Source organism: Chinchilla lanigera, unplaced genomic scaffold (genome assembly GCF_000276665.1).
Source record: "Chinchilla lanigera isolate Chin_1 unplaced genomic scaffold, ChiLan1.0 scaffold00006, whole genome shotgun sequence".
NCBI lineage: Eukaryota > Metazoa > Chordata > Mammalia > Rodentia > Chinchillidae > Chinchilla > Chinchilla lanigera.
Genome location: NW_004955407.1, coordinates 28,684,836 through 28,709,629, shown reverse-complemented (window position 1 = coordinate 28,709,629; position 24,794 = coordinate 28,684,836). Strand labels below are relative to the sequence as shown.

At 39.9% G+C, this 24,794-nt stretch overlaps 1 protein-coding gene across 1 annotated transcript in view; it reads right to left on the bottom strand.

Moving 5' to 3' along the window:
* Nucleotides 1-8,514: 8,514 nt before the first annotated feature.
* The window catches only part of Bach1 (BTB and CNC homology 1, basic leucine zipper transcription factor 1), a 22,935-nt gene continuing 6,655 nt past the window's right edge, over nt 8,515-24,794 (bottom strand). Inside the window, exons 3-4 of the mRNA XM_013504068.1 lie at nt 23,793-23,999; nt 8,515-12,397 (exon numbers count right to left, since the gene is read on the bottom strand). Coding sequence (XP_013359522.1) covers nt 11,963-12,397; nt 23,793-23,999 — 642 coding nt within the window. The 3' untranslated portion in view covers nt 8,515-11,962. The remainder of the gene's footprint in view (nt 12,398-23,792; nt 24,000-24,794) is intronic.

Genomic DNA, 24,794 nt, shown 5'->3' with positions numbered 1-24,794 from the left:
TCTTTAGCTGTGTAGTCATTAAGTACAAAACCAGGCTTTAAAACTAGGTCTGTTTTAATTTCAGTTCCTTGCACATTTTTTTAATTCCTCCCACAGTCCCCAGACAGAAGGATTTGTGCCTGAGTCATTCCCTACATTTGTACAATTCCTTTAGTCATTAAGTACATACTTTGTATTTACTCTATGTTAAGTATGCTGGAAGTTGTCTACCCTCCCAGGCCTAGTGAATGCAAGACTAGTGTATCATGTGCTTGGACTGGCCAACTTCTCCCACTTTATCTTAGCAACTATGTGCTCCACTCCTCATTCCTGTCAGTGTCCAGCTCAATCCTTGATTCCATATTAAACTCCCCTCCCACATGCTAGTTATCTGTTTAGCTGAGACAGAGCAGTCTGAGTAGATGCCCAACGTTCTAGGAATGCTATGAAAGGCTTCTTGATGGACTAGATTTTCCTGAGATCCCCAAAACAGATCCCTCCGAATGTTGAGGTAAAATGAAACAAAACAAACCAAGTAAAAATCTCAGACAAGGCCAGCATGGTGATTAAAGAAATTTTTTTCTTCAGAAAAATTCATGATAAAGGCACTGATAGTAGCCCTAAGGCTCACATTCAAAGCTAGCATTTAAATCAAAGCAAGTAAAACATAGGCATTCTTATTTCACAAGTAAACATTCTTTGACATTAAATCAGTCCAAAGCAAAAATTCTGTACCTTTCTTGAGCAGACCAGAGAGGCATTTCTTTAGAAAGATTAAATCATAGTGCAGGTTTTAATACTAGTGTTCTGGGTATTAATCTTTACAGGAAATGGATAGCATATCAGAAACCTGCATATCAAAATGACATTTAGAAAATTATTTATATGTTAAGGAAAGAGCTGACATTTCGGACAATGATTAAATGTAAACTAAGAGTTGAGAAGGGCAATAGTATGTCTTGGTCGCTTTCCTCTCTGCTTGGGACTAATATCTAGTGTACCTACAGCTTCTTCGAGGGCACAGTTTTTAGAGGCTTCAGTCTATAGTTGCTGACCCCAGGCAGAAAAGTCATGGTAAATGGGTCTTGTGTCTCCACCAAGCTGCTCAGATTATGGCAGGCAGGAAGCAGAGAGAGAAGAAAGATGATTAAGCAGGAAATAAGCCCTTTTAGGTCATGACCCCGTTGACCCACCTCTTCTGACCAGAGAACCCACCTATTAAAAGCAAGTCAGCTATATTGCATCCATGATTCAGTTACCCTCCCCTAACTCCACCTATGCACACATGTGGCCTTTGGGGAACACCCTGTATCCTAACCATAACATTTTGCCCGTGTTCCCCAAAACATTCATATCTACATTTCTTTATGCAAAATGTGTTCAGTCCATCTCTGAAAGTAGCCAAAATTTTAACAGTTCTAACATTGCTTAAAAGTTCAAATTCAAACTTTTCCCCTGAAACTCAGTGCAAACTTTTCACTGCCATCCCCTGTAAGAATCATTCCCATTTGAAAAGGGAGGGATAGGGACATGGAAAGGAATGGGACCAAAGCAAGACTGAAACCCAGCAAAGCAAACACAAACTCCTGCAACTCTATGCCCAGTATCTGGGACAAGATGTGCTGAGATGTAATCTCCAACTGGCTTCGGTGGCTCCACCCCTACAGCATTGTCATTTGTAGCTCTCACGGCTTCTCTCTTGGGCTGGTTTTGCTCACTGCCTTCTGCTTTCCTCAGAAGGTCCGTGTTCTTGGCTTCTCCAATTTCCTGAGGTCTCCATTGCTCTTGTTGCTTCAGTTTCACAGCTTCATACACTGTCCTCTGAGTGTCACACTGCCTGGCTTCCCAGACCTTCTTGTGAAATTCAGTTGGAAGTCTCTATGAACTGTGAATCTTGCATTCTACATGCCTGTAAAATCAGCACCATGGGTCTGATGCTTAAGCAGTAACCAGGGCTCCTTGGATCATGGGTACAGAGTGCGTGGATGGCTGAGCACTCTGGAGGAAACCCCAAGAAATCAATTCACAAGCAAGGTACCCTAGGGCTCTCTTCTCAAAGCAAAGTCTTTCACTTTTGGACCCTTGAGCCTGAGTAGGGTGAGGTCTTGCTGATTCCCAGGATGCCTTCAAAGTATCTTTCTTATTGTCTGACAAAAAGGTTTTTATAGTGCTAATTTTTTCAGCAATCAATCTTTCCTGGGCCAAAATTTTACAGACATCAACTTTCTGGTGAGTTGCTTCCTTTCTGGTGAAACTTTTAAAATCACTCACTATGCCATTTGAGCTTGATTCTTAACATAGCTCTGGCTTAAGGCCCCCAGTAGCACCCATGACACAGTCTGAATGTTGGACCTCTTTGAAGTTTCCTCTGCCAGATTTATTAGTCTGCTGCCCTTAATCTCAGTCTCCCATGAAGTTCCAGGACATGTGCAAAATGTAAACAAATTTTCTGCCAAAGCGTAACTGTTGGGGGAATCCTTATTCTCAGCTGAAACTACTTTAGCCTGGTCTTCACTGTATACATTGCTACTGACATTCTGGTCTTTTGAGCTCCCAAGTCTCCCATCAATCTTAGCTCAGAGAATTCTAGGGCTTCTCTAGCTGGCATCTCCAAACCTTTCTAAACTCCTCCCACAGGCCAGTTTTCAAAACTTCTGAATCACATGATCAGCTAGCTGCAGCAACAAGCCCACTACTCTGGTACCAAGATCTATCTCAGTTACTCTCCTGTTTGAGGGAGAAATATATAATACCCACAGTTTAAAGGAGGATAGGTTTATTGGGATCACAGTTTTTAGAAGTTTCAGTTTATGATTGCCTGGCTCCAAGGTAAAAACAGCATGGCAGAGAGTCTGGCAGAAGAAAGTTTCTCACATCCTAGCAACTAGGAAACAGAAAGTGAAGGGAAGACCCAGGCAGGGAGAGAGACCCTTTCAGGTCTTTCTCCCAGTGACCCACCACATCATCTTCTAATCAGACTCCACCTCCTAATAGCAAGTCAGCCCTCTTGACCCCAGGATTCAATCATCTTCTAAAAGCTTCACCTATAAGCACATGTAGCCTGTGGGGGACACTGTTGATCTGAACCATTACAAAGTATATGCAGAAAAGGTGTCTATGTTTAAATGAGAAAAGCACTGTGCTACAATCAATTTTTAATATCTTGTCTGTGATCATATTTCTAGTTGAAGAACAATGCAAATAATAGAGATGAGGGAGAGGGGGAAAAGAATTTGCACAAGTAACACTTTGCTTTTCAACCTGAATCTGCATTCCCACCAGCAGTAGAGCATGAGGAGGGCACTGCAAATCCACATGTCATTGGGACTTGTTCCTCCCTGGGAGTGTCCTGCTGTTCCCCCTCTTTTGAGCTTCTCAGCGCCTCCAGACTCACCGCTTTCACATAATCCCACTTTACATTTTCCCTTATGTTCTGGAGAAGATCTCCCCTTCAACTTTTTGCTTGCTCCATCCCTAGAGTATTGGAGTGTTCTGACTGACTGATAAGTCTGGGGAGAACAACTGGTGTTTTCCCACCCAGCAGGCAGTACAGGAAATGCTGTGCTACTTAGAGGAAAACCTCTTCATGCCAACCAGAGGTGAGAAAAGTTACTTCCTTCCAGCAATGAGAAACAAATTGATGGAATGGATTTGTCTATGTTTGGAGTTTGCTAAACTCTCACTGTAAACTGGTCCTCATCAGCAATGAAAGATTTATTTTGGTTTTGTATCACTGTTTTATTTTTCTTGTTGTCCATAACTGAAAAAAAAGGAATATGAATGGCTCCTCTGAAAACCAAAAAACGTGGCCATTTTTTAGAGTCACTGAAAAAAAGAGTAGAATTTGGGAAATAACATAGAATTTGGGAATCTTGTGAGCCATTGTGTGTCACAGAGGCTTATAGTAGGTCTGGTGGGTGTTTACAGTAGTGAAGTTGGTTTTGGTAAAAGTTTTCCTTTTTTTGGTACTGGGAATTGAATTCATGACCTCATTCTTTCAAGGCAGAAACTGTGCCACTGAGCTAAATGCCTGGCCTGGTGAAAGGCTTTAGAGCAGCCTGTGAGCATTTTTAATCTGGTGAATCACTGTGGTATATGGTGCTTTATGCTCCGAGTGTGACTTTCTGTGAAGTTTCAACTGCCCTCCTCCCTGGGCCTTGGAAAAGACCAACAGAGCATCAGCATTAGTCACAGTTTCGTTGCTGAGACAAAATACCCAATGCCCACACCTTAAAGGAGATTAAGTTTATTTTGGCTCATGATTTCAGAGGGTTCCATCAGCTAATGCAAAGACGACATCGTGAAAGGGCTTGGAGGAGGAAAACTACTCAACCCACAGCAGCCAGAAAGCAGAGACAGGAGGGAGGACATAGAAACAAGAAGACACACTTTCAGGTCAAATCCCAGTGACCCACCTCTTCCAACCAGGCCCTACCTCGTAATAGCACCTTTAGTTATTAACAAATCAATGAATTAATTCACTGATGAGTATTGTGACTCCATGATCCAATAACCTTCCAAAAGCCTCATCTCCAAACACATGAGACTTTTAGGGGACATTTTAAATCTAAATCTTAACAGCATCTAAGCCAAAAGCACCAGGACTTTACCAAGAGATGTGGGTTCTCTCTCACTGTAATGTGTGATTCCTTCAGAGTCTCCATTTTATTGGCTGGATGCAAATAGGGTGACTCAGAGTTACTGATGAGACACATGCAAGATTATCGCAGTATTTATGCCACCTAGTTTGAAAACAAGCATATCCTCGGCCATTACAGCAGCTATCCGAGGAACGCTGTGTTCCCAGAATGCAGTACCTGATATGCCCAAAGATCACATTCATACAGAATATCCTTTATCTGCTTCTCCCAGTGCCTGCTAATCTTTGCCTTCTTTTTTGCATCTACTACACATAATCTATAAGCCTATCTATAAGGTATCACAATCTATAAGGTATCACAAATTCCTCCTCTTCCCTATCCCCATGGACTGCAAGAGGTATAAATTGAGGGGGTAAAATGTGGCATAATAATCTGTGGGAAGCAGGCTTGTGGGTATGGTCTCCAGTACCAGCAACTCACAGCCTCACGGGGACAGTGACTCCTGTGACAGCAGGCCCTCAGCAGCAGCAGACGAGCCTGAGAGGTTCGGCTGCAGTTTCCACAAGAAAAGGAGACTAATGGGACTATGAAGTGCAACTGGGAAAAATAATACGTGCTGCCTGTGAACTATTTTCAAGGCAGCTAGGTCTCAGAGTGCCTATAAAACTCTAGCTTTCCATGGGTGGTGGAAGATCAGTGAGCCCGTGTCATACGTGACATCTCAAATTCCCCTCGGTACTCAGGACCAGGGAAGGAGCAGTGGAGACGCCAGCCAGGATCCATGTGGCTCATTTCTAGTTGACTCTGATTGCTTAAATCCACAAAGCGGAGAAACCATCCCAAGAGGCCAACTCTCCTAAGCCTACACATCCACACTGTGGAATACGCCTGATGATGTCTGCATGGGAACATGGGCCTGAGGCTCTGAAGTCCTTTCTTACCTCAGTCGGGTGCCAGAGATAGGTGGCTGGAAGGGAAAATCCAAAGGACGGCATCAAGCAATGGTGGTTATCTTAATCACTTCCCTATCCCTCATACCCACAATCAGAAGAGGTTTACTTTGACTCGTGTTTTAGAAGTTTCCATCCTTGCATGTTCAGCAGCATGCGGGAGGGTCTGGCAGAGGAAAGCTGCTCACATCATGGCAGCCAGGAAGCAGAGAGAAAAGGGAGGGTTGGGGAGATATATTCTTCCGGGGGACAACTCCAGTGACCTATTTCTCCCAACCACACTCCACTCCTAATAGCAAGTCCACGTTCCCATCCAGCCACCTTCCAAGAGCCACCGGGGGAACGTATAGATAACAGACCGTAACAGTGGTCTTTCCCCCAGAAACAAGCAATGCTTAAGGCCAAAATGAAGCCCTGCGTCACCTGCATACAGATGGAAGTCAGAAGTTGTGAGCCGCAGAACAGCAGCATCTCTCAAAAGCTAAAACTAAAATTTTCTACACTATTTTCTGATATCACTAAGTTTCTACTTTGGTCTTTGGAAGCACTAAGCACTTACTTCATGAAATAGTTTTGTCTGGGATAGCTGATTTAATGCCTGAAGATTGGCTTATTTTGACACAAGTGCGTCTGTGGGGCCAAAGTATGACAATTCTTCATACTCTGAAAGGTCAGCAGGTCAGAATTGGCCTTGCATTCAGTTTCTTAGGAGGCTCTGCACGATCTACGCCCATCAAGACAACCGTAGCTACAACCTCCAAAGGAAGCTCAATTCCAACGGGCATCGGAGGTCCTCTGGCTAAGGCTGACCGGATGACACGACTGGCAGGAGAGCTTTTAGATACAATTTTCTTGAGGTTTTTAAACTTGGAACTCCTGTGGATAAGAGGATTTGATTTAGTTGATTCCTTTAATGTCTTCAGATTCTAGCTTTCAAAGAGATTTAACCTTTGAACTGTCTTTTTCCCCCCTAAAAACTGAAAGGTCTTTCCCTTCAACTTTGGGGAATCATTATTATCGGACAAACTTTCATGCATTCTCTCATGGCCATCTTCCTGTGTTGGGATTTAATGTCGATGTAGAACCTGTGGGAGTGCTCTAATGGACAACTTGGGGAATGGGAAACATTTTTACTTTTGGGTACACAGCAGCCTTTCCATTTACTTAATAGTTTATTGTTGGATCCATTTCAGAGCCTTCAGAGAATGCGATCATCCACCTTCCTCTGACAGCGCCAGGAGATGACAGCCGAAGGGAGTATTGCAGAGCAGCCTCATAAACGCGAGGCAGGTCCGCCTCCTGAAAGCGTGGCTCTCCTCTGGATGACCACCAGCAGCTGTAGGCCAGCACTGGGCAATGGTTAAGGTCAATGCTTAAAGAGAACTTAAAACTGGAAGATGTAAGAGGAACACGTTTCTCTAGTCCAGATCTCCAGGGAAGGTATTTCCCCTACATACCTGCCTGCCCTCTGTATCATGAGTGAGCCTGCATGGTTCTGCAGACCCTACTCTTGGATTTGCTATAAAAAGTACATTTCTCCTGCTCCTCCCAGGACTTCACCTCTTGGGCTAGAGTAGCTAAGCAGATGGGTAAATCTAATTCCACAGTTCACTCGCGGCAAAGTCACTAGGGTGAACAGGCACCCAGCTGTGAGCTCCAATCTGGCCTCTTCCAGCAGTGTGGACCATTGTTTTCCACAATGGCTAAACCGCTGGCCAGAGAAGGGGAATGATTTATTAGCCAACCTCAACAAGACTGCTAGGATGCTGAGCAGGACAATCACAAGTTTGACTCCAGCCTGGGCAACTTTCAGGGACTTAGCAAGACTGTCTCAAAATTTAAAAATTTTTAAAAAAGGTTGGAGGTCAATCTCAGTGGGAAGGCCCTGGGTTCAATTCACGTACTTCAAAAAAGCATCAATGAAAGTCCCTGAACACCTAGTGCTTAACACTTCTCTAAAGATCTGACAGTCTGACCTCAGACCTTCACTAATTAGCCAACTGTGCAAGGCAACACGCACACTGCTGTGACATTAAGGACTGCTGCCCTCCAAGAGCTTCCTAGGCCGGGCTCCTCCTCGCTCCCACCGTTGACTTGATCACCTCCCAGCCCATGAACCCCCTGCGAGGCCTCCTCTCCCGAGGGCTGACCTCTCCGTCTAGACTGAAGTCTTGCTGAAATCCCATGCTTCACATACCTTCTCCCTGAAGCTCGATCAGCACCCACACCGCCTCACCCACCTCAGCACTTTCTTACAGTCATCTCGATTCCATCTTCGGCTGGTCTGTTTCTCAATTGCAGCAAGGCTCACACTTCCAATGCACAACTGGCACGAATGCTACCTGTACTGCTGCACGTTTGGCAACTTCCCTGGCTTCTGTCCACTATGTCCTGGTTTTGCCCTATCCTACAGCAAAATCTCCCCAGCTGAGCACTGTCAATACAGCAGAAGACCAGGCCTTGCAAGGTTAGGAACCCTAAGCAGCTGTTCAAAGCTTGGTTACATGAGCCATGTTTGAAACTGAATGTACCATGACAGCTCACTAAAGGTAAAGTTTTCAAACTCAATGCCTACTAGGCATAATGGTGCCTTCCCATAATCCTAGAACTCAGGAGGCAGGGGCAGGGGCACTGTCACAAGTTCAAGGCGGCCTGGGCTACATAGCGAGTTTGAGGCCAGTTTGAACTATACAGCAAGAACCTGTCTCAAAAAAATTAAACTACCAAGAAGTTAATGACTGACAGAGATAATACCCTTTAAAATCTCCTAATCCACAAACCAAAATGAACTAAATTAGCTAGAAGATAAAACCCCGCACCTCCTAAAACACCTGAGTGCTAAGCTTATATTTTCCAGGTATAATATTTTCTAAAGGAATACTTTTTATCATTGCCAGTGTTACTGACTTCTGATTACCAATCAGAAGACTAAAATTAATAAATTCACATGAGGTGAGAAAATGGAAATGGAACGTACAACTCTATTCAAGTAGAAACAATTTTAGAGGATTTTATTGTCAATTAAAAACACCTTATCGTTTTGCTACATTTAATTAGCACATTAAGAACATGTAAATCAAAAACCACAAAAGTGTACTTTTAATGAAACATGGTTTTAATAAGACATGGATATACAAGTTTAGTGGTTTTATCGTATTGTTAGAAAATTATATTATGAAAGATACAAAAAATCCATAATGTTATTATTTCTGTTTATTTTTACAATCAGTATGCCATCTTTTACCATTTGGCTTTAAATTTTCATTTTACCCAACAGGTTTCAAAGAATAGTTTATTACATGCCTTAATAAAACATTTAAAATATTTACAAATTCAAAATAGATGTTTCATAACTGAAAAAAGTTCACCTGAGAATTCATGATAACATCTGCCTTTCTTTTCCAAGTTGTTAATGTGGCTGAGTGTCCACACACAATCTGTATCATCTACTGTGGTAACTACATTTAACTCCTTATTAAAAACCGGTTGAGCATTAAGCTGTAGTAAATTGTTACAAAACTTACAGACGGAGAGCCAATATTATATTCACATTTGTTTTACATATAACAATTTAACAAATTGCTATAGCTATAGTAATCAAATAAGAAGTAAAATTTTTGGTAATATTATTTTACATAACACCTTTTTAAAAACTTTGATCAAGCTTTGAGAAGACCAGTTCATAAAACAAGGAACAATGATCATGTACATATGCAATATACAAACTGCAAACAATTCCAAAGTCTGCATGACGGAAAAGGCATACACTGTATACACAATCCTATCACTTGTCTTCGGCAGCCTCAAAAAAATATTGTCTGGAAACAAATTGTCTTAGAAAAAACTTCTTCAGAGGTTAATGTTAAAATAGGCATAAATGCGTAATGCTATGCAGTATATAGAAAACTTCCCCACCTTATGGCCAAAAGACAAAGATAAAATCTTTTTTGTCTATATTACAACTTGAAAATCATGTAGGTATGAGGTAGTGTAGTTATACTTGTATTACATGCTGGCTACTAAAAGTAATGCTAAGTTTTAAGAAATATTACATGTGGCCAATTATCACACACCATTAAAATAATCCTCAATGCTAAACTGCTTACAGATAGAAATATAAAACAGGTACTTTAAAAATTATAAACTGTGCAGACTAGTTTTTAGCATAAAATACTAATTTTTCAAAGCAAATATTTATAGTTTCAATTAAAGCAAAAAAATTACTTGACATTTGCACATACACAAACTGATGACTGACAGTCGAGTGTACACTGAGGTAGGAAATCAAGGGTTCCATTGGCTTGAAGATTTTACATTTTGTAAACCAGAGAAGTCTTTATATTATTTTATATTGTGAAGTTGAAATTTAAAATTACAAGTATCAAGGAAACAGCCACATGGGGAGATATATAGGTACACATAATTATTTTGTAGCATGGGACACATTCTCACAGAAAGATCATTCTCCCTGACAAATCAAAAGTACTCCTGGAAGCCTCTAGAAAGTAATACCAATTTTCTCTTCTGATTAAGTCAGTAACAGAGACAATAATACATACACTGAAAATATATTAGCAAATCCACTCCCACCCTGCCCCACACCCTGATGAAAAAGAGTAATGTTGGACAAGTCCCTCTGGAACATTGAAACTGGTCCCCGTACACTCAAAGCAACAGTCTATTTGTTTCTGACGCATCTGTACACAATGGGTGGATGCCCCCCACCTCCGCCAGTCACCCAGGATCTTGAACGGACTCAGCAGCAGTCTAGAGGAGTAGCTCTTCAGGTCTCTGAGTTCAGTTCCATTCCAAATACTATAAACTACCCCTCTGTACCCCCCAAAACTGGGCTCTGCAAATGTTTCCATGAATGCAGGTTAAGTGCCCCTTATCTGAAATGCTTCAGACCAAAAGTTTCAGATTTTCAGATTTTTGAGTATTTGTTACTTATAGAATAAGATATTATGGGGATGGATCCCAAGCCTAACCTTGAAATTCATCTATGTTTCTTATACACTTTACACAGCCTAAAGCAACCTTAAAAAGAATAGTTTGTGTGTGAGTTTTGACTGCAATTTGTCCTATGAGGTCAGGTAATTTGGGCATCAGGTCAGAATTCAAAAGTTTTGGACTTTGAAGCATTTCAGACGTCATGATTAGGGATGCAGAACCTTTATGTATTTTCTGTTTTAATTGTGCGGTTCTATAGCTTTCATTTTAATCTCAAATCTATGATTCCACATTGGCTAAGAATCATTACATTATGGGGCAGGTGCTTAAATTACAAACACATTTTTAACAGGATCAAATAAATACGAAGAATGATTTTTAAATGCCCAAGTTGAAATGATTTATGTGCCTTTACACCACACTAAAGAAAGGATTAAAATCTGGTTCCCAAATGGTACCAGATCAACTTCCATTTTTTCTCACAAACCTGCAGTCACAGTAGACACAGTTTTTCTGTAACAATGGTCTTTACAAGCATTCCACAAGACTTCAAAAACAGGATAAAAATGAACTGTGCTCCTCGTAAACCCAGGCAATTTTCTTTGCATTAATGTCTGCTTTTCTCGCACTGGTGACCCACCATGCAAAAGGAAAGAGCCTTGTATGCTGCGCCACCCCTGACAACGCTGCCGGATCATTCAACAGCACTGCACCAGAGTCCTGTGACTTCTTCCAAGAGTTAAGAATGTAAGGAAACAGCAAGTTCACGATGGGCCCAGATGTGATAGACTGACGAGAGAACTTTAAAAAAAAAGAGCCAGGGGGAGAATGACATGTGTCTGCTGTTTATGCAGACAGAAATTCTAGGGTCACATTCTAGGTCAATACTGAGGAGGAGAAAAGCCTCCACCTTAGGCCAGCCACCTACTCGTTCACCAAGTTCTCCCAGTGTAGCTGAGGAATCACAGCGAAGTCCAACCCACATCTGGTTTTAGGAGGAGCAGAAGAGCAGAGCTCTAGGACTCAGGTACTCGGCTAAGATGATTTCTTTTTCACACTGCAGCTCTCCCTCCCACCGCTGACACCGTTTCTGAGCAGACCAGACCTCTACTAGCATCTGCTATCCAGTACACTGCCAAAGGTCTCTGCAGATGCTTCAAGCTGGTGAACTGGGTTTGCTATGCTGCAGTTTTCTTTCTCATAATTATTCTGAATACTTGGAAACTACTATTGAGTTATTTTCTAAAATGTAAGTTTTAAGGGCTTACTACCTTTTCACATGTGGTTTTGCAAAACTCAGGAGACCAATGATTTATGTGTCTTTTGTGGAAATCAGGGTTGACTGAAGAGAGATCCCCCCGCTTGAAAGAAAAGCTATGAGGGGAAAAGAAGATTTTAAAGCAAGAGACGACTGTACTGGGCTTTCAAGACAATGCCCACACTTCAGTAGGAAGTCCAAGGGCTGAAGGAGGGAAAGCAAGCTTACTCATCAGTAGTACATTTATCAGTCATCTGCTGACAGAAATCTGAGATCCCACCACTCTGGCGACACTGCTCCACGGGCCCCGCTGGCTCCGAGACGGCCGCAGGAGCTGGCTGCGCCTCCTGCCCCGCCGTGCAGCCGGGCTCACAGCCCCCTCTCCCACCAGGGGACGGTGCAGCTGGAGGCCAATCTGATAAACTGAAAATTGATCGTAACAGAAGTTCACCATCAGAAGTACTTTTTCCTTTCTCAGAAATTAAAAATGAGAGTGGGCAGTCTGAGGCTGAGTACTTGGCAAGAATCTGTATTTGTTCTTGACTCAGAGCCGCTTCTTCACAGACTTGCTGGCAAAGCCCGGTCAGGTTCTGCTTTGTCTCACCCAAAGTTGACAAAATGTGATCTCTCTCTTTTAACAAGTTCTCCTTTTCATTTTGCTACGAAGGGAAGAAAGAAAAGCATTTATTACCTCAATTAACATTTCTAATGATTGAACACTCAGTATCCACAGTATCTTCTCATTAAATAACATCACAGGAATTCTTCCTTTCATTCAGATATAAACAACGAAGGTCCATAATCCATCCAAAACTCGTAACAGTCAGATATACTTTAGAATTCAGAATTTTCAGATTTTAGAAACATAATATGGATATACAGAATTCCTCTGGCAGGTATGGGACAGCACCTCACTATTACACATCTTTACATTTTTCAATGAAACACTAAAGTATCAAATAATACACAAAGGAGGACAAAGCTATGCAGTCTTAATTTGGGTTTCTGGACAAGAGTGTGTGAGAAACTTGAAGCTTTCAGAGCTTTCTGGATTTGCAGACCATAGGTAAACAAGTGTGCACGTGACATTTTCGATGGACTACAACAAAGTTCTAAGTACAGCGTACACAGCTTTACTGAGACACACACCATGCAAGACTCAACGAATGACTGCTTTCTTGTGCCTGTTATTATGCTGAACGCTTTCAAACATGCAACCTCAGAGATGCAATCCACACAAAGACTGCTGATGTAAGTAATACTGAGCCCACTATATAGACAGGATTAAGGGTTTAACATGTCCAAAGATAGAACACTGCTGCGTGAGTCACCTGTACAAGAACATCTACCACTGGACTTCTTCTCGGGAAACTTTCTTGGTTCCTGTTTTTCTTACCACTTATCACTTCCGACTGCGTGATGTTTTTTTATCCTCATCCTTCCTATCCTACCGTTGTATTGCTTTGTATCTACTATGAGCTACAAAAGCTAATAAACAAGCTGTTTATAAGATAAGAGTAAAGAAATACTGACAGAAGATCAAAGGCTTCTCTTGTGATATTTATTACAACTATCTTGGAAAATCAGGGGTCATGTTTTGCTTGCTTTCTGCTCACAGGCAGATTCTAGAGTTGAAGGTGCCAGTTAACATTTAGACAGGTCATTTCCTAGTACTAATCTGTAACTTCTATCCTTTCATCAGAGCAAGCTAAAAAATAACTAAGACGGTAATAAGAACTTTGCTTTATGCAAAAGTAACTGTTATACTTTTACACACTAAAAGTCCTATAAAATGATGTGACAATCCAATTATTGGTAGTTTTTTAAAAAATATCTTAAGGCTAATATTTTGAAAAGGTATACAATGAATACAAAGAACTAAATTTTTACATGCAACCCATTCTCCAATTTGTTCTTCTGATGTCTGTAAAATTGTTTTGGTTCAACAGAGAAATGGGTACACGTCAATAACAAAGAGAAATTAAGATCAGTGTTCACTCAGCACAGTTTTTCTTATGCAGACTTTGTTACAGTTTTTAGATAAAACGAATCCCAGGTACTAAGAGCACACCAATACACCCCCTGAGGCTTGTTCTGAGGAGCGCATTTAATGCATCTGTACCCTTTCTCTTTATGCCCTCCTAGAAGACAATGCAAATGGAGATGGCAAGAAACACAACTCCCAGAAGAAAGTGAAAAATATCTTTCTTCAGATATAGCATTATTTAATCATGGATTCCCCTATCCAAGTTGGGGTGAATCTATTCTAAATAAGCATAAGCAAAATTTTCATTGCTGGGTTGTCTTTTAAATTCAATATGGCTAAACAAACCAATGAATGTTTAAGTTTTTTCCCATACACCAGAACCACTACTTAACCCCTACAAGTATCACAACAACATGTACAGTATTTTATGACTTCTGCATCTTTATGTAAATATCCATATAATTTAATACTCTCATGCCTCCTGCTCCACTAAAGAAGGGATGACATCATCCATTACCGTGTCCTGTACAAGATGGTTTGCTTCTTCACAATTAAAATGAGTGTAACCCTGAAACTCTACCGTGATTATTTCTGTACTCCCATCTGTTCCTCTGTACTTCAAGCTAACTCCTACGTGGCTAATTTCACTCTAATCTTAAAACCCAAATTTACTATGATAGCAGTCAGATTAATAACTGACAGTTACATGAAAGAAGTAATCCAAGTAAATACCTCATAAATCACCAAAGATACCTCCCCAGCATACTACCACTGTCCTGCTTTGTATTTCTACAATGTACTGTATTCTACTATTCTGACTAAAGTAACAGTACAACTATTAGGTTTGAAGTACTGTACCCGAATAAAACTGATCTAACAATGAATAAAATGGGCACCATTCTGTACTTTGTACCAACAAAGCAACTTTAGCTCCCTATTTTGAACAGCTAGTGTACACTATTCATTCAAATATAATTTCTTAAAAGCAATTCTGAATATGATTCACCCAGTAAAGTCAAGGACCATAAGAATTTGGCACCACAAAAGCCAGATAAAGAGTGATATTTTAGGAAAGAAAGTACTAACTGCTAGTAAATGGTCCCTGATGATTTCTTCTGACATAAAACCTCTGAACAAACAGTTCAGAAAAAATCTATAAATAGCCCTTCAAAACATGAACAAAAATGTTCAGTTCTACCCATAAAAGAGAAAAAAGAAAAACTGCCATGAGATCCTAATTCTTACTGTCAGACTGAAAAAAAAAAAAAAAAAGCTGACAAGAAACTCTTGCTGAGGCTGTTGAGACAAACATACACTGCTGTGGAGAAGGCAAAATGGTACACCCACTAAGAGGAATTTGTTAACAGCTAACAATATTACACGTGTATTTGCTCTTGATCCAACTATCTCACTTCTAGGAATCTACTCTAATATACATATCTCCCTAAACATGAAGGAATACAAAGTAAATCACTGCAGCACCCCAGTTGTCTCTCCACCGGAGACTGCTCACCAGTCTCCCCTGAACACGCCGCACACCATCGCAAGTGAACACGGCCGAACTGCACAGTGAGCGATCGTCTCCTGAACTAAGCAGTGTTCTCTAGAAATCACTTAAGTGAAAAGCATAAAACAGTGTAGATAAAATACTTCTATGTGACAGAAAGGGTAATAAGAATAGAATACAATAAGATACCAGCTTGTTTCTAGAAAAAAACCAAGCATATGAAAGTTTTCACTGGTAAGAAGTAGCTATAAACAGAGTTCAAGAAGAAAAAGGGTTTAAGACCTCGGAGTATACTTTTTAAAAAATGTACAGTTTTAACTTTTTGAGCAATATATTTTACATACTTAAAAATTTTTACATAAAAAATGTAAAGAGTAAATCTTACTAAATATAAACAGAAACTAATTGTACATCAAGTTGTTAAAAAATTCTTCAAATAATTTCAGACTCCTCTTTTTCTGGATATATTTAAAGGCAAAAAAGACAAATCTTAAATTCTGTCCAATCGTAACATTCTGTTCAATAGTAACACTGATTATAACTTTGTGACATATATATCTCTTAGGATAAAGCAATTAGTGAATATACTAATACAATTAGGACCAAGATTTTCCCTGTACATCATGAGATAAAATACAAACACAAAAGGAATGGTTAATGTTTAATTGTCTGATCATCTTACATGCCTATATTTATCTGAATAACCAATCTGAAGGTATCAGTATGTAATATAACAACCATTGTTAATTTCCTATCACGTTGTCTGAAATTCTGCATTTCTTTTCATCAAATAAAAAATACAAATACATATTTTAAAAAGCAGTCAGAGCTGGTCGTGGTGGCTCACGCCTGTAATCCCAGCACTCGGGAGGCTGAGGCAGGAGGATCGTTGCAAGTTCGAGACCAGCCTGGGCTACAAACTGAGCTCAAGGCCAGTCTGAACTGCACTGAGAGACCCTGTCTCAAAAAAACAACAAAAAAAAAACCGCAGTCAGAATTTCTATACTGCTAAATCTAAACTGGAAATTCTATATGAACTCATGATTCTCCATGTACTTTTCTCCATGTACTTTCATTTACTAATGCTATTCATTTGTGTGCATGCGTGTGTTGTGTACACATACACTGAATAACACTGGCACGGGCACGTGTATTTCCTAGCTCTGTCAACTGACAGGGTCCATAAGGTGCAACGCTCCAGAAGGAGGTACGCTTTTCCAAAACACAACATTTCATTCAAACAAACAAAAAAAATGAGGATGCTTTGGAGAAATGGGCGATTCCAAATCTAGGGCTGGAGAGATAGAGAACCTATGGCAGGTAGCAAGTGCCACAGAACTTTAACGGGTCATGCTGGAAGGACAGGTGATGGTTTAAGGGCCTCTTGTCAGCCAAACTTGGAAAAGAACATCATCATCATCAAAGTCTAATCATTACTATTAATTTTCACAAGGTGAATTAGAAAAAAAGTCAATCTATAAGACCGTGGTGATACTGGAGAGTAGCAGGAGAAAGGAAAAGAGAAAGAAGACCTATTTAAAGAGGATTGCCAACTAATAAATGTAAATGAAAGAATTAGAAAAACACCATTTCATAATCTCCCCTGTAAAGGCCATCAATATATGCTGAAAACAAAGGATAAGCATACTGGGGACACAGAGTGCCTACAAAACTCTCCCTTTTCTCATTTTCTCTCACAGGTCATGAATGATTTCAAGGGTGCAAAGATGTAACCTTGAAGCTGAAGAACTCCAGCAGTTCCCACCTACCTAGGTGGGACGCCCTGACACTGTGTGCCCCTCGGATGACGCAGTATGAAGGACCGAACACAGTGAGAGTTTCACCTCCATCCATCAATGCAGACATTTCCAGTTTGTATGGAAATAAAGGGAGGGAGGAATGAATTAAAGCCATGGAAACTATCAGACAACTAGACCTAGACTCTGAAAAACACGTCACTTTTTTTTAAATGGAAGGATTTATTAGGCTTAACAAAGCATCATTTGAGTAGATCTTATTTTTTAAAAGCAACTATAACAGATATCTTGGGTAAAATCAGCATAATTTGAGGGAGGACTAAGTAAATTGAACTTATTCACTGATTAAGTAAGTTGAGGATTTGAATTTGTCAGTATATACAGATATTAGGCATAGGTAAGAATGTCGATTTTAGAAGATACATTGTGAGCATTTAGGAATGAGGTGCCATAATATGGTATTTGCAAACGATTCAGAAAATAGGAGTGAGAGAGAGAAAAGATAGCAAGACAGTAGGACAAGACTAACAGGAGACAAAGCGTGAGAAACCAAGCTCGACCAGGTGGTGCTTGGACTGTAAGTGAGGACTGTGGTCCTGTTCGTCTCTGATTTCCTGGTATTTAGCACATTTAACATATAGTGACCAGCAGATACTTATAGAAAGAATAGAGGGTTGTTTTAATTTAAAATACCACTAATACTTTTTGAGCCTTGAACACGTGCTCCAAAGAGCTTTCTAAGATTATCTCATTTGATCCTTGCATCAACCTTGGGGTAGATATGATTCTCACCCCTGTATTTCTGCTGATGGAATGTGGGGACTGGAGGCTGAGCAACTTCCCAGGCCAGACAGGCTTTCCAACCACCTGACTCCAAAGCTTCTGTTTGGCTTCCACACTCGAGTGCAAAGATTAGCATATCTAACCTTTACCTGGAAACTACAATAAAAGGCAGGTGCCCAGATCCTCCTCCTGTCTGGAATGGGACTAAGGAAGATACCTCTTTAAGGGGGCACCGGAAGCCAATGGTGCATAGATCCTGTATCAGAAAGTGTCACTACTCAAGGACATCACAGAACAACAAAGGGCAGGTTTCAGAAAGCCCACTGGGGTATGTCTTGGTACAGCAGCCAGTAGAATGTGACTGGTATGGACAGACAAGTTTATTTTTAATTAAAATGTAATTTCCACCACAACCTGCAAAACATTAAGGACAGGTGAGTTTTATGCCTGTTTTATGCCTCTCCCATCAAAATGGACAAAGGTAAAAAACCAAAATGGTATCTGAACACCTCAATCCTGAGCTCAGGTGCTTTGTGAATACTCTTATTTCTGATCACTTATAAAGTTATTATCAATCAACAATATTTGGCACTAAAAGAAATATGTTTTGGTAATTAAATAAAAATCAAGGTTCCCTTTATTTCAGGGTTACCTTTGCTTGAGCCAATATGGTTATTAGAAATATGTATTATGTTCTAATATCTGGTCTCTCAGAAGAGAATAAATTTATACCCTAGAAGGAATCCTATATAGATACGTACTTTATGAAACAAACACAGAGAAGTAGAGTGATTCAACTTTGTTCGAAGACTTTATATATATATATTAGGTTTAAAAAGTTATGCTATTTTTATGTATTAAAAATATTCAATCTTTATAGTAAAATAATGCTAAATTAATGCTCAACCCCTAATATACTATAAAATTCAAAATAAATGTTCAAGTAAGTATTATCAACATACCCACCAAATACTCATTTTTCTTCAAAAGACCCTGTACAAACTGAAAAAAAAACAAATTAGAAACAGCTTATTCACTGAATGCAAACCAACATCTCCCTTTGACGTTCTGAGTAAACAGAAAACATGAAAATGTCCTTCATACCTGACATTACTGACCCACCTTGCACACACTGTAGAATGATTAATCTGTCATAATGAAAATATGTGTTTCATGTGTTAATCTGTCCACAGTCTTATATGCTATTCTTCTCAAGACCAGCTATAAAAAGTTGTAAGATTTCTCTCCAGGAAAACAGCCAATAGCCAAAGACCACACCTTACTAAATACTGGGTTCTCTGCTTAAATATTATCAGACCAAGGTAATAAATACAGCGAATCTACTGTATTTATATGTTAAAGTTTAATTACGAAGTAGTTTCGTTTAAATCAGTTTGCTAGAATCCTACCTAGACCATAAAGACTGGAAACACTGCTTATCTACAGGCCATATTTCCAAAAAGTAGTATCTCCATATTTAAAAAAAAAAAATCCACTAGCATTCTTCTGTATTTTCAACACCCCATGCTACTATGTTAGGACGAAACTGTGGCTTTACTTCCTCTTGCTTCTTCTCTCTTAACAAAAGCCAAGATCCATGACATAACTCAGCACTCACAACCCAGGCAAACTTCCTGTAGGTATAGTCCTATTTGTTTAACGAGGGGGCTATGTTCTGAGAAGTGTGACGTGAGGCGACTGTGCCACTGTGAAAACAGCTCACAGCTATACGGTACAGGGTACTGTTTCTAGGCTACAACCCACACTGCACAGCATGTTACTGTACTGACTGCCGTAACACTGGTAACACACTGGTAAGGACTGTGTATCTAGACCTGTCTCAACATAAGAACAGTCCAGTAATCATACAGTACACACGACACTGACCCCCCACAGAGCTTAGAGGACTGGAGGTTTCTCTGGCGAGTGAGCGGGCAGAGAGTACGAAGGCCTGGGACACTGGTGTTCACTACTGTAACCCAAACTGTGCACTTCCAGTGCACTGAACCTGAAAAACAAATTAACCCGGGCTTACCGTAACTTTTTACTTTATAAATTTTAAGTTTTTACTTTTTGCTTCTTTTGTAATAACACTGACCTCAAAATAAAAACATACTGTGCAGCCATATAAAAGTACTTCACTTTTTTTTTTTGACAGCACTGGGGATTGAACCCAGGGCTTCAGGGCCACTAAGCTAATTTTTTATTTTGGGGTAGGATCTCGCCAAGTTGCTAAGATACCCAGGCTGCTTTGAGCTTGTGATTCTCTTGCCTCAGCCTCCCAGTGTTGGCATTACAGGTATGTGCTACCACCATACCTGGCGCCTTACACTCTTATTTTCTAAATATTCTTCATTAAATTTTAACTTCTTAAACTTCTGTTAAAACTAACACCACTGTGTAAGCCTACATGGGGTCAGGCTCATCAGTATCACGTCTTCCATTTCCGTTTCATGTACCGCTGGAAGTTCTCCAGGGGAAACAGCACATGTGGTGTCCCCTACAATAACAATGCCTCTCCTGACCCCTCGCAAGGGCCCGCTCACGGCTTGTATTAAGGTACTGCCTCTGTTGAAACAAGTCTGTGGTGGTTTGCATGACTTGTGACTTTTCCCCTGGATTTGCTTATGTGCAGATAACGCACTCTGAGCATCGCTGTTAATGGAAACCTTCCCAAGCAGGGAGCAGGACTCCCTGCGGTCTGTAGAGTTTCCGCTGAACCCTTCATTGCGGCTGTATGGGGGTCTTCCCTTTCTTCTCTAGTTTATCTTGCTATCTTTTCAGTATGTGCCCATTAGGCCCGAGGAATTTTTCAGCACCCTTATCTCAGGGGCCACTGTCAGATATGTAGCTTGTCACTGACAAGAAACAGCATTCCGCAGCATAACACTCTATTTTAAGCACCAAAATATTTTACTTCTGGCTCTTGTGGCTGGTAAATGGCACACTTTCTGCTTGTTTTTGTCGGAGAAAGACGTCTGCAGCAGGACAGAAATCTGTAGTTTGCTCTTTGCACTCTGCAATTGAGTTTGCCTCTATAAATGACTAGAACCAAGAGCTTTAGGAAGGACTGAGGAGTCTGAGGAAGCCAAAACAAGAAAGTCACTGTGATATGCAAACTACATGTAACCTCCCTGGGGGCTGCTGGAAGAGGCCAAGACCGCTGTGAGCACGGTGCAGCAGACCTCGCCAGGCTTTGGAAAGGAAGGCTCCTGACTCTCCTGCCCCTCTGCCTCTACTCTTTAATCAGAAAAATGGATCCGAGCCTAATTACGCCAATTACTTGCTCTCCTCCTTGGGAACAGAAAAGTGACTCAAAGTGGAGTTTCTGTCTGCACTGGAGGCAGCAGGAGGAAGCAGGAGGCAGCAGGAGGCAGGCGCACAGGCAGCCGAAGGAGCAGAGCCCAGGGCTCCCTGAGGGCGTCCTCCCACTGTCTTCTCCACGCTGCTTACCACGCCTGGCTCCACTCTCCAGCTTCTGAGTGAGACACATGTACCCCGCTACAACAGAGTCCTGCCTTCATTCTTAAATAGCTCCTGCTTCCTGAAGCCGAAGAATCCAAAGTAATACAACAGATAAACAGGGTACTGACCATTCGTTTTGTAGTTCACAAAAACTGCTGAAAAGCCAATTACTCTGTGTTGGAAAGTTAAGCATTATTCTACTGACCATGTGAAAGGACCTGTATTAGGATGACAGGGTAGTGTACAGGTGGGCCTAACACCAAAGTGGGAAGGAAGCAACCTAAGAGAAAATCGAACACTGGTAAACAGCAGTGCGGCTATAATAAGAAATACATAATATTTCCTGAGTGCTTACCCTGTGCCAGGCACTGTTATAAGCTACTCAGAAATATTAACTCATTTATTCTTCCTAAGTGAGCACCTTCTCTGGAAACTATGAAGAAACACTATCTCATTTACAGATGAGAAGCCTGAGGCACACAGAAACCAAATGGTTTACTCAGAGGAACTAACTTCTGTGACAGCATCCCACACTTTAACCACTGTATCTCTGCCTCTTGGATGAAGTGGAAGCAGGATAAAAAGCCCAAAGAAAGTAGCAAGACCCCTTCACCCTAAACAATGGAAAGTATCAGTTATTCAGTAACCAATGTCTTTCTTCAATCAAAAAATATGACACCTTTAAGCCAGGAAGTAAAGCATCTAATGGGTAATAGTTACTTGCAAACACAACTGCTTAGTAAGTATGTATAAAATAAAGTTACTGTAATGCAACTCTTGATCAGTTTTGTCTTTGTTTCTATTTGTAGGACAGTAAGAAAATGATTAATTCTGCCAACTATAAATTATAACCAGTTGAGGGGAAAGACAGAAAACTGTAAGAAACAGAACTAAATATTCTAGTAGCACAACTTTATGCCAACTTCAAATAGCTCCACATACCCCAACAATATAAAAGTATCTCTGTGTAGAACATAGCTAAGACTATCATGTCTGTTTAAAATGCTACATTTCCAGGTAAGTGTTGAATTCAAAGTTAGGCAATAAGAAAGAATACTAATGGTTAAGGTATAACTGACACACAGTACAAAAACACTAAGTATTGCTGAACATGAAACAATTCTCCTTTGGCTGGAGCAACTTTAATTATTCAAAAGTCTCACAGAGAGCAAGGTTTGGTGGTGTGCGCCTACAATCACACCCTCTGGGACGCTGAGGCAAGAGGACAGCAAGTTGGAGCCCAACCCCGGCAATTTAATGACTTCACGAAACTCTGTTTCAAACTTTAAAAAACAAAAGGCAGATGGGGTGTGGGATGCAGTTTAGTGTGAAGGCCCTGAGTTCAATCCCCAGTACTGGAGAAAAAAATATATAGATTTCTTTTGCTTTTTTTAATATTTCTCATGTCTGCATTTCTCAACCATCTGGTTTCTTCATCTTTTTATATCGTTATACTTCATACACTTCATCTTTTTGCCTGAAGTGCACACATAAAAACGGTAAGGTTTTATTTTTAATTTTTCCTGCAGGCATATACAGGCATGGTTGTACTGTTTAATGCCATTCGTGTTCACGCTCACACCCTTAGATTTTCAGTGATAATTAACAAACTCACACAACTGAATATTCAAGGAATGTTTTTACCACTTCTGTGCTGCTTTCCTGTTGCCTGACCCATATTTTTTGCCCTTAGCTGGGTTGTATACCATCATAGTTGTCCTTTCATACAATGTTTCCTTCCACCAACCACTAAGGGAAAAGAAAAGTGGAAGCAAATTAAACTATTTTTCAGTTAATTTGCATATTGATGCTAGAATGGAAAGATTCAATAATCAAGCACTATCCTCACCTAGGATCTCATTTGATCTTAAAATGTTCCATTCAGATTACTATATCCTATCAGAATGTTTTTTTCCTTGGATGAAAGACAGGTTGGTCTATTTCTGGTGTCATCCAAAACAGGTACTTTAGTTCATTTCATTTAGCTACCCAAACAGACACTAGGCTTACCACAAAGAAATTGAAATGCTTTCTAATTTTTTTAATCTTTACTCAACCACTACAAGCATCCTTAATTTAAAAATAATTTTTTAAGAAATATAGCCAGAGTTAAAAGAACTAGGATACAAAAAAAAACCACTAGGATGTGGAACTAGGATGTGTTATGTTCATGTACTGACCCCATGACAACTGTAATCATTATGTAATGCAAACATATACTAACAAATATTCAAATAAATTTTAAAAGTTTACATAAGTCAGTAAAACCCTATTTTCCCTACTCTTTCTGAAAATGTCATGTAGTTTATCTTAAAACAGTAATTGTTACATTTTGAAATATGTAATTGAGCATTAACTCACATGTTGGAACTGATGTAGCAATTTCCTCTATAAAAAATAAAGTTTGGGGGCTGGGGATTTAGCTCAGTGGCACAGCACCTGCCTGGCAAGCGCGAGGTCATGAGTTCAATTCCCAGTACCGGAAAAAAAACAAAAAAATAATTAAAAAATAAAGTTTTGGGATTGAAGTAACAATGGGAGACCTGCATACTTACCAGCTTCTCAATTTCTGATTCGAGATTCTGGATGCAGTCGAGTTTTCTCTTTCGACAGCGCTGTGCAGCAATTCTGTTTTTACTTCTTCTGCGAATGTCATGGATGCAATCCAGTTGTTCAGGAGTCAGTTTGTGCATTTTTAACAAGGATTGAAAATCATTCCGAGACAGTGAAATTATTCGTTGTGCATTAAATGGCAGTTTTACCTGGAAGGTGAAATAAACATGAGTAATTGCTATTTTATAATTATACTTAAACCTGGGAAGATAAAGAACCATATCTCATTTTTATCAAAGAGCTTAGATTTTTTTCAGTGGTCCCTATTCTCAGTTTTTATACCATCCATTATAATAAAAATTAATAGTAAATGTCCAACCTGAGAGAGGATTCAGAAGATAAATTGAGAAGGTAGTATCTCTCACCAGACACAAAAACAAAATGAAATGATAGAATCTAAGATATTTTACTACTGCATGTTAATACCCTACAGAGTTCATTAAGTTTCTTTCTAAAATATTTTAATGTTTCTTCAACCAAAAATGAAATCCATTTTATTCTTTAAATATTACTATGCAGCACTGATTTAATATTGGTATAATTATGCCAGCAATTTCTAAATCATTTCAGAAAACATATTTTTTCTGTCAAGAAAGCAATAGTTTCATATAGCTACACATTATACTTGTAGAAAAAAAATGTAGAAAAAAATTTAAATCTTATTAATATTTTAGAGTCATTTTCTACTACTTTTGGCAAAAGGAAAAGATGACTTTTCTTTCAAATAAGAAAATTATGGGAGTTTAATTATATTATCAAAAACACAAAAGGAATACTGGTCAGTTAGTCTGGCAACCTAATTAGGTTGCCTTTCAAGCCTATAGAAATTATTCATACAAAATCTCTTAGTAGGGGCTGGGGATTTAGCTCAGCGGCAATGCGCCTGCCTGGCAAGCGCAAGGTCGTGAGTTCGGTTCCCGGTACCGGAGAAAAACCAAAAAAAA